Source organism: Barbus barbus, assembly GCF_936440315.1.
Source record: "Barbus barbus genome assembly, chromosome: 16".
Lineage (NCBI taxonomy): Eukaryota > Metazoa > Chordata > Actinopteri > Cypriniformes > Cyprinidae > Barbus > Barbus barbus.
Genome location: NC_136744.1, coordinates 20,599,184 through 20,610,472, shown reverse-complemented (window position 1 = coordinate 20,610,472; position 11,289 = coordinate 20,599,184). Strand labels below are relative to the sequence as shown.

The following is an 11,289-nucleotide window of genomic DNA, read 5'->3' as shown; positions in this document are numbered from 1 at the left end:
GGGAAACGTCCCGGGTAAACAAGAGCCAATCTCCGCGCAACCGGGCGGCAGCGGCAGCAGCTCTCTTGTTGTGATTGCTGGAACTGGCGCGCCACACGTCCCTCCACCTCAGAGCAAGACAGGGAGGTCTGCTAAAAAGAAATCTCTTACATTAAGATAACAGTTTAAGTCAAGTGGCTAAATAGGTAAAAATTGACTTTACAGTGGCTTAAATAGCCTATATATTTATGTTTGTCTGACGAGCTGAAGGACTGAGTGATGGATAGGAAAGGAAACATGCGGCGCGCCACTTCGGCTGGGTACCGTTTACCGGACCGACCCAATGGTCCTCTCGCCTCTCAGTCCTCAGTCTCAGTGTTCAGGCATTCAGAGAGCAGGGCACGAAACACCGGTGAGACACCGGCGCAAGACGATGATACCCGAGATCCGGTAAAGCAGGACCAGGTTTGGAGAGAGTTTGTGCGCGCGGAGCGAACCGGTGTGAAAGAGTGGTAAGAAAGAGAATTGCATTCACTTTCTTAGAAATGCCATGGAGTTGCCGGTTTGTTTTCTCACTTTCTCGGGAGTTACGTTACTAATCTGTTCTTTCACATCTTAAATGTGGCATTGTTTTGACCCGTTATTTGATACTGGAAGGACTGTGGTTGACCAGGCGCCCCCAGGAAGGTGTGCGTTACGGTTACTCATCTCTTGTTCTTTACCAACTACTGTATATATACAGCCGTGGTTACAGTAGGCCACACAAAACCACCATCATGTTATAAAACGATCACAAATTCGCTTCTAAATAATTCATTGTATCGTATCGTCTAGAGATAAGAGAACATCATGCTGTAAAATGCTTCATTATTGTTTTATCACAGGGAGAAGAACTGGAGTTTCCTGATGAACTTTGACCAGCTGGTAAGAAACCCTCTTATCAGTGATGACCCAACTGTCACGCATGAGTTTTATTGCAATATTTTTAACATGTAAATGTAATTAACATATATTGCAAATATAAATTACTATGTTTAAAAGTTTGGGATCAGTAAGATTTTACTCAAGTAATTTAATATATACATTATATATATGTTTATTTATTTATATTTTGAGCAAGGATGCATTAAATTGACCAAAAGTAACAGTAAAGACATTTATGGTGACAAAATATTTACAATTCATATAAATTCTGTTCTTTTGAACTGTTTATTCATCAAATAATCCTGAAAAATTGTATCTCAGTTTCTAGAATGATTTTGAAGGATCATGTGACACTGAAGACAATAATGACTGCTGAAAATTCAGCTTTGCCATCACAGGAATACATTACATTTTAAATTATATTTAAACAGTTGTAATAATCAAATTAAAAACAAATTGTAATATTTCAGAATATTACAGTTTATACTGTGTTCTTAATGAAATTCTTTAAAGACTTCTTTAAAAAAAAACTTGCCGACCCCAAACTTTTGAAGGGTAGTGTATGTTTGATCATATGAAATGTCATACAATGTATTGTTTGCTATTGCTACAAATACACCCGTGCTACTTATGACTGGTTTTGTGGTCCAGGGTCACAATTTACAGTGCTCTCAATCCATGCGCAAGGTGCTTTACAAAGCGTTTATTATTATTAATATTATTTTATTGAAGCTTTCATTCATCTTTATTTTTAGGTGAATATTTTCATGGTCAGTTTTCACAATGGAGTTCCTCAAGCTGCATTATTAAGCCTGTATGTTAATTGAGTTGTATTTCCCTTGTCACTCCCACAGGGTCATCCGCATACAGAAACTCCTCTCCCCAGCTCTGTGTCTTTATACTCAGACAGAGTCCCAAACACCAGTAACCAAATGTTCGGCAGCGGCCTGTACACTGAGCTGGGCAAAGAGCTGATTCGCCTGGACAATCTCCTAACGCTGACAGCAAACCACCGCAAGACCAAAAGAAATCCAGAGATGCAACCCTGCTGAGGTATGCAGGCAAAGGCTCTGTTCAAAACACACTGTAGTGTTTTAGCAGGGATTTGTGGCCTTCTCTAGAGACTTTCCCTTGGGTCGTTTTGTTTGTCTTGCCTTTACCTGTATAACTAGACAAACTCATGGGTTTTTAGTGGGTGACCGTTTGTTTTATAGATGTATTTTTTTTCTCTGGACAGCCCAAATACCAGCTGCCAACCTGTGTATATATGTGTGTGTGTGTTTGTTGTTTGTTCTGACAATGTGTTGAAAGCTTCTGTTTTTATATTAGATTTTGTGTTGACATTAATATGCATCTCAGCGTACTGTAATATGTTGATAAAGGCAGTAAATATGACCCTGATTTTAGAACATACTATTTGCATTTTCATTTTTTTAGATGAACGCTGTTACTCCTCAGTGTATAAATGCTAATTATTTACAGAACTGGATTCAAACTCCTAGATCAGAGAGATTTATTTTTCTGTACTTGAAAGGGTTAGATTTGTTTGCATGTCAAGAGAAAAGAGGAATTCGATGTGTCTGGTATTTCTTCACAGTTCAGTTTACAAATAGTCCTAGCCAATTTAGACATTTTATCCATGGAACATTATGAAGATTAGAACTGGAATATTTTGCCAAGACCTTCTGCATTTGTAATGTTTAAAAATATACATCTTGCCAAATTATATTCCAATAAAGTTTTTCTCCTTTTAAACGGCTACATTATGTGCCTTCTTTTTGGCCACAAATGTGATGACAGTCAAAAGAGATTTCAAAATACATGCACTTATTTTTTTTTCTTATTTGTACTCTTTGAGAGAAAGAGAGATTAAATGTTTTTGACAAGCCAGATGGCTCCAAATGGCTTACATTTTTTATTTTCCTAGTAATTTGATGTGTAATAATTATGATTGATTTGAAACTTAAGAATGCATAAAACGGGGAGTCGGTTCAATCTTGTGATACCAAATATATTTCAGGGAATATTACTACAGCCAGGTTGTTTCTCATGTGTATCCCATTAGAGATAAAACGCGCCCTCTGGTGGAAGAATTTGCCTTCTTAACAATATCAACAAGTGAAAACTTACTTCATAATGGAGTTGCACCGACAAGAGGTCGCTGTTACACATTCATTAGGAGCTTCTGTTGCTTCAAAATTGGTTTGAGAATAAATTCATAAAGGACTCTGAATTTTATGAATAAACCAATTTTCCATTTATGAGGACCAATTGCATTTTCATTTAATTTGAAAATTTCATATGCAGTTCTTTTTTTTTTTTTTCGATTCACCTCATAAATAAACAAATAAAAAGGCAATTTACAATGTACACCAACATTTACTCCTGAACATTGTGTTTAGAAATTATGGGAAGTAATGAAACTAAAAGCCGAGTGATGTTCTGTGATTCTTCTGTGATATGTGGTGGGTGTGAGAATGCTATCCACTGGTGGATATTTGCATTATCCAGTGTGCCGCCGTTCGTGGGCGAGACAGAGAGAAGAGAGGCTTATGGGTAAAGACTGCTGTTGTCGTCGACGTTAGTGATGGATTCATTTGAGAGAATCGGTTCTTTTGACCAACTCATTTCAAAGAATCGTTTACATAAACGATTCAACAATTCTTTTGCGTTCTGACGCACTCGAGTCATCACGTGGTTCTTTATCCTAGCATATCATATTGCCTACTGTAAAACCTTCATATAAGCCATATTTAGTCACGTTTGTTGCAATTTCATGTGTTTTCATTCTATTAAAAAGTAGTAATTAGAACTTAAATCAATGTATAATTTGCTAACTCGAGAACCGCTCAGGCGAATCGTTTGGACCATTTTGTGAGTCGGATCAACTGATTCATTTTAAAAGGTCCGAGTCAAAAGAACGATTCGCTCACGGATCGGACATCGCTAGTTGATGTCAGAAGGCTCGAGCTACCTGCTGGAATACCGAAGAACCGATCCGCGGAACTGGCGCGAGCGACCGAATCCACTAACCACGTGCGGAGACACTTCAGGAAAGCGCTTGCGAGTAACTTAAAATAATGAACTTTATCAGGAATTATTAATAATACACATAAAACGCACCGGTTCCGTTTCACGTTGTATGTTGCAGGAATGCGTTGGAGTTTATGGTCTGGTCGACTCCAACAGATGCTCGCCATTGAACAACAGCAGCGTTGTTTATGAACTGGGGAAGATTTGAAGTCAGAGGGGGAGAGGAGACGAGGGGGAGGGAGGAGAGAGTTGGAGAGGAGAGGAGAGGAGAGGGGCGCCCAGAAAACGCCCTGCTGCTCAATCCTCTCAAAATTAAAAGTTTATCGCGCCATTGACGGTACGCTCGCATTAAAGGATGGGAAGTTTGATTCCGCTCAGTTGTTTAAAGTAACCACTTCATAGATTATTCTGAGGGGGGAAGTTTGGGAAACCTCAATTGTTCCCATTGGATTATTTTTTTCGCTTTATTCTGGACAACCCCGGGGTACTTTTTGGAGGGCGGCGAGTCGGAGGCTGTCTAGGCCCGCTGCTCGACAACTGAATTTGAAAGAAGATCTTGTATCTTTAATGTGAACCAGAAAAGTTGGGCAGATCGCTCTTCGTTGCTCAGACTGGCGCCAGGACAAGGCAAAAATGTCGCTAGGAGCGGAGAGAAGGATGGAAAAGCGGCTGAGACAACTGGAAGCCATGCTCAAAGAGCCGCGGTCTGCGATCAACTTGGAAAGTTTGCTGGTGAGTTCGCCGTCCTTTTTCATGAATGTTTAATGCGCCTCGAAGATCCGTTGCATAGAGACACTGAGAAAGAAATGGCAACAACCTAACCGCGATGTTGCTTTGCAGAAACGTCTACTGTGAGGAAGCTCAGTGTGCACGTTGATGTATCTTTTAATATCCTCGGTATTTGTACATAAACGTCGCCTCACTTCCTACTTTCCTTGTCAATAACTTGTGGCTAACCTCAAGTCCCAATCCTCGCGTATAAAAGTATTATCTCACACACTTGCCATGTTTGAATAACTCTGCTGCGTCAACTTCTGAGTTCATCTGTCGCCTCGCTCCAAATATAGTAATATTGTTGGCCTGCAACATGACAATTTCGTAATTCCCCCTTCCTGCTGTTGATGGCTCGTTTGGTTCTGGAAGTAGACTGTGCTATTAACTGGCCTGCAGGTGAAGGTATTGAACACATATTTCTGAGAGGAGGAATAATAACATATTGATCTAATCTTTTCGAAGTGCACTTCATATTGTTTTGTGAACTGATAGATGAACGTTCAGTGCCCTTATGTGTTTGTGGGAACATGTGCGGCTCAGTTGGTGCCAAGCGATAATATCTCAAGAGCTTGTCAATCGGTTTATGTCTGACCTAGCTCTTGAAAATACAGAAGATAGGCATAATGCCAGAAGTTAGATAAATCTGTCAAAACCTAATTTGGGGACACCATCAAACAGAAAATTGTAGTAAACTATGTGTATATGAAAATTATTTATAAAGTCTAAGAAGTTTGTGATCATAAATAACTTTACTTGAGAGCAATAAGAATTAATTGTAATGCTCATCAGATGTTTTTTTTTTTTCAATGAATGAGAGGATGCATAAATTGATCAAAAGTGACAGTAAAGATGTGTATAATGTTGCATAATATTTGTTTCAAATAAATGCTGGTCTATTAAATATTAAGCATCACAACCGTTTTCATCATTGGTAATAATAAAAAGTGTTTTTATGGACCAAATCAGCATATTAGAATGAATTCTAAAGGATCACGTGACACTGAAGGCTGGAGTTATGGCTGCTGAAAATTCAGATTTGCCATCACAGGAATAAATTACATTTAAAATGTGTTAAAATAGAAAACATTTATTAAAGTTCTAATATATGTCTCCATGTTTTACCATATTTTTGATAAGATAAATGCAGCAAAAAATGTCAATTTTAAAGCAACTGTGTGTTATTGACAAAACCAATACTGATTATTGGCAGATGCGAATAGTTTTATCACATTTAAGTCCTACATTTGATAGTTAATGCTTAATTGTCTAGTTTCTGCAACACTAATGATATTAAACAGTGAAAAATTAAATAAAAAATATGACAAACTCTCCCCTATCAACCGTTTGGTTAGTATGACATAGTCCCACCCCAAACTCTTGCTATTGGTTAAATCAGTGTTGTTGTGTTGGGCTGGTTGTGATGCATAAACTAACAGTCATAATTTGACAGAACAACGGCGTTCAATGTTCAGGGAAACCAGCTGATTAATGTATTGCTCATGATTTTGATAAGATAAACTATTTGCATGCCTAAAATAAAGTATTTTATATTGGAATAATTATGTTTGCTTTACGTATGTGTGTTTGGACTAGAGGTCTTCTTGGGTCCTAAAGTCTGTGCCCGACCCGAATCACTTCTTGTCCGAACCTGACGTGCATAAATATTTTTTTTAAAAAGATAAACCCGACCCGAGACAGACCCGATGAAATTAGACCCGAGTCCGACCCGACCGCATTTATTTTCGAACCCGACTGGACCCGAACGTAAACGGCATTGACGTGTGCACAGCCTGCAGCCCCGCATCGGTCCGGAAAAATCCCGGGGTCCTGCTGACTGATTTGGCCGCTGCTCCATTACTTTCATTCAGTTTATTTACTTAACAACCTATTACTTTATATTTTTGCCTGCCTGATGGATACATGTTATTTCTGAGGTTGGCTTTTAATTGTAACCAGTGAATTTGAAATATAAACGTGATAGTTTTATTAAAAAAAATTAAATCGATAGGTTCATAATTCATGGATTTGCTAGTTTTGTCTGCAACGTTAGCGACCTAATCTCCAGTGAAGGGCTTCTGCACACACAAAAAAGAAAAGCTTGCATTCACACGGAGCGTAATGAAGTGAGTGGATTTCCTGATGGATCTCATATCTATATGGGTTTCTGAGGTTACAAATGTGTTCCTTTTTTACGTGCGTTTCTCAAAAATTAAATTAACTTGAACGCACAAGTAGGCTACGCATCCGGGAAAGTTGAAAAGAAGTTGGGTCCAATCGGGTCCATTTGGGAAAAGCACATTTATTTTAATTACCCGAGACCCGAGGCTGCTAATACCGAACCCGACCCGTGTCCGAGGCACTCGTAGAAGTTTTGGACGTGAACCCGCTCGGGTCTCAGGTTTTCGGATCCAAGTGGACCCGTGAAGACCTCTAGTTTGGACTTCATCACAGATACATGAAGTAGTTGTGAAACTTACTGCTCATAGTAAGTGAAGTGATTCATTTGAGGCAGTTCTTTTGGTACTGAATGTTCCTGCATGCATAAACTGCATGTAAAATGCCAGATCTGTGTGGCTGATTAAAGTTAATCTGGTCCAAAACCAAACAATACTCCGCAGACACTTGAAGAAGCGTGATTTGACTCACTGTATCTGGGCCAGAGTTTGGTCTAAGATCTGAGCAGATGTCTGAGAGAAAGATATGGGTCATCCTTTCTGAAAGAATCGGTGTGTATGTTTATCAAAGAGGTGTGTGTGTGTGTTGTCCATTATGAGAGTGCTGGTGACAGAGTTTCTCCACAGCTGAAGAATGTGTGTGTTTCCTGAGGAGGAGATGAGCAGAGGAGAAGTGGGAAGCAGTGAGTGGGAGTGAACAGGCTTCACTCTCTTTCTCTCTGCCATTTTTAGCTCAAGTCCCTCTCTGGTTTAGCTCAGGGCAGGAGATCTGTGTGAGAGTGTTTAGCTGTAACGAGATGCTTCTAGAAAACACATCACAGATTTTTCCATTTCGTTAATGCAATATTGTTCCAATGAGAAGTTGAGAATGCAAACACTTCTTATCCCCAAAAATACAAATATTTTCTCTTTGCTTTCACCCCCTCATGAACTCTTTAACTTGTCATTAATTATAGCTCAAGCTGATTACTGACAAGTTATCCAACATAATGCGATTGATTTCAAGCCTTTAAATCAAGTATTTGAGCCTGAGATTATACCCGCTTTGGCCAGTCTGTGTGTGCTTTGACGAATGATGCCAAGCCAATTCATCAGGAATTGTTGGAATTTTCCAGGTATGTTTCCAAAAGCACTTTTCCATATTTACGGTGTAATGTAAGCCTCCTTTTTTACTCTGATTACTACATTGTCTTATTGTGAACATTTTTAATCCTGCACTACAGGCACAAAAAAAGGTTCTAAAAGTTCTTAAAACAACTTGATGTCAGAAAATGTATTTTTACATGTAATGGTCACCTGATATAATTTTTTTATATCAAAAAAATTAAACGGCTGATGTGGATGCCGATTAATCACATGGTTTAGCCTAATTTAAAAGGTAGTAAATAACATATGCATAACAATTGTAAGCAAAATTCAAATAAATCATAATATTTTAATAAAGACACTCTTGTGTGTGAGGATTTAGGTGCTAGATTCTCAGTGCTGTCAAAATAAAAGTCTTTCTGTTGTGACACTTATCGGCCAATGCTGATAAATAAAAATTGCCCAATATCGGCTTTGATTATATATCGTTCGTCCTCTATTTACATGCCGAGTTATAATCAAGCTACATTTGAAGTGTTTTTAACACGGTGCATAATGGAATATTTGAAAGAATAAATACATGTTGTGCATGTTGTCTGTTAGTCCAACTTAAAAAAAACAGACTGGTATGAATTCAGTTTAGACTAAAGTGTTTAAATGACATTTAAAGTTACGAAAATAGCGATAAATAATTTTCTTTTTTTTGTATTGTCACATACATCCAAATGTAACAGATTATTGAAAAGAAAAAAAAATGTAGTTCATTTTCAGTCTGTCTGGTGTTGATTGGATGGAGGAAGATCTGAATGCAAGCGTGCAGTCAATTGTACAAAAGGGGCTGGGTTAATGAGGACAAAATGATTGGAGAAGTCTGTTGTTGCATGCACTTGAAGATTGGGTAATTTTTATGATGAAAAAATTAACATATGCATGAAAAAAATCACACACAATATAAATAACCTGCATTTAGAAAATGTCATGCAAAATTGTTTTAGTTTGACAGAAATTAAACTTGTAACATGCATGTAAATGCACTTACTGTGGATTCTGTGTCAGTATTCTAATCCAGATGTGACCTGTTGATCTGAAAATGCAGAAATGGCAACCACGCCAACATTCCAGAGAGTGAATTTCTCCACTTCACCTGAAGATGATGTAATATCCATGATGTAATGTTCCTGCTAAATTTAGAGGGCAGCAATTGGACTTCACTTGGAAGTGGACTTACACTTCCAAGATAAACTGACACTCACTTTACAAAAACTCTTTAATCTTTTAACAAATGATCTTTCATGATTAGCATGATGGAAGATCATTAAGCAGGTTGCATTGTACAGTTAAAGTTGCTCCAGGTGGCAGTGTGGTCTGAGAGAAAGGGCAAAGGTCAGGCTCAGGAGGGAAGGTTAATGAATAACCAGTCAGGCAGCGTTTACACGGATAATTGTAGAGCGCACAATCCCAGGCTAACGGTAAAACCAGACTGCTATTCTTTATTCCTAGAAATCAGGTCTTGTGTTGCTCTGGATTGGGTCAAAGTGAAATGTTTCAGTTGTGGGGTGATTTTTAGACACTAGGTTTGCAACCCTGAATAGGTCTGGCTAAGATAACCGGCGGTCACGCTGTAGCCTGGAATGTTGATGGGCCTTATCTCTGTTCCCTTCTTCCCTTGAGGTGTGTGGATAGCGTCTGCTTGTATAGTTTGTGTGTGTTTGTGCTGTTGCAGTGGGTTAGAGATGCTGACCACAGTGTTCAAATTCCAACCTTGTTCCGCACATGCACATTAGACCTGTGTTTTGTAACGCAAAACTTGCAAATAAGCTGCTTTTTAGGGTGAAATTTCCCTTTTGTACTTTTTCATTAAAACTTTTCTTTATTTTGCCTTCATGATGTTTGTTTTGAGCTTTTTGAAATTCATTTAAACCATTTATAGCTTTAATTTTTAGCTTTTTATCTCAGACTTTTAATCTTTCAAACTCTAACCCTAATAAAAGTTTTATCAAAATGCAATGTACTTATTTTCAAAAGAGACATCAGTGAAGATCTTGGGATGAAAAATGAGCCCTGTGATATGTGAGAGGAAAACTCAATGCGAATATAACTTCTGAATCAATTTTGTGAAACTTGTGAATTTTGACATGATTGCCAAAATGCTAGCTATAAAATTAGCATTAGCAAGACTGTGCTAATGTCATTCCACCATTTTATTCCCAAATTGTTAAAATGTGAGTTTTATCATTGTCATTTCCACAATGCTGTTGAACACAATACATCATAGAGTTGTGGTGAAAAACTATTGCTTTCTGAATTTTCATGACTCAACTAGAGAGAGTGTGAAGAGTGCGTTTTTAGAGTTTTTATGTGTTCACAGGACCAAAAGTGCCATATTTGAAGAAACACCCATGACTTCCTGTTAAAATGTTTTTTTTTAATTTTGTCGAATTTTGAAAAGAAAATGGTTTGGAGGTCAGTAGTGCTTTTTTTGGAAACATTAATACTTTTATTCAGCAAGGATGCATAAGTTGTTCTTTTGCACTTTCTATTCATCAAATATTCCTAAAAAAAGGCATCACGTTTTCCACAAAAATGTTATGCAGTTTTCCACATTGGTAATAGTAAGAATTTTTTTCTGGAGCAATATAGCAGCATGTTAAAATAATTCTGCTATCACAGGAATAAAACGCATTTAAAAAGAAATTAAAACCGAAAACATTTGTGACCGTAAAGATTACATTGTTCAAAAAATCTATTTCAAGAATTTGTTGTTCTTCTGAACTTTCTAGGCCCTATTCATTAAAAAATAGAAAGGGCAGGACTAATGGCTTCTGAAATTCTACTTTGTATCATAGGTACATTTTAAAATATATTAAAATTGTTTTTACAGTATTATATTGATCAAATAAATTCAGTTGAGAACATTATTTGACTGAAGACCAGGCATCTGAAACATTAAGACGTATTGGAGTCTCTGAATCCTCACTGTTACTGTAGCTGTATCTATGTGCTGGTGTCTCCGCTTCTGTATCTAGCGTTACAACTGGCACGTCTTCCACACCGAAGCAATAACATGAGCACACACACACTCCTGTGAAAGCTGTTGTGTCTGTAAGGTTTATCCAGGAACATCTGGGATAAGCAGGAGTCCAGCTGGATCCTGATACTGTTATTGTTTGTTGTCATTGTTGGATCTTATCAGTCTGCAGCAGGTTTAATCTCATCAGGAGAGGATCTGTTCTGCAGCGGGAGAGGAGATGTGATTTCATGCTGCTAACATTCATTCACTATATGTTGGATATGGAATTTCATTAGATTCTGCTGATGA

General features: G+C 37.9%; 2 protein-coding genes across 2 annotated transcripts in view; both read left to right on the top strand.

Annotated features, from left to right (window-relative positions):
* Nucleotides 1-258: 258 nt before the first annotated feature.
* LOC306881997 (ciliary microtubule inner protein 5-like) lies at nucleotides 259-1,955 on the top strand (the record flags this gene model as incomplete). The annotated part of the gene is made up of 3 exons (XM_079436411.1): nucleotides 259-491; nucleotides 864-903; nucleotides 1,758-1,955. 3 exons carry the CDS (start codon nucleotides 259-261, stop codon nucleotides 1,953-1,955), a joined length of 471 nt encoding a protein of 156 aa, XP_079292537.1.
* A 1,870-nt stretch (nucleotides 1,956-3,825) lies between these two features.
* The window catches only part of LOC306882521 (rho-associated protein kinase 2-like), a 61,754-nt gene continuing 54,290 nt past the window's right edge, over nucleotides 3,826-11,289 (top strand). The window contains exon 1 of the mRNA XM_079437201.1: nucleotides 3,826-4,668. Coding sequence (XP_079293327.1) covers nucleotides 4,570-4,668 — 99 coding nt within the window. The 5' untranslated portion in view covers nucleotides 3,826-4,569. The remainder of the gene's footprint in view (nucleotides 4,669-11,289) is intronic.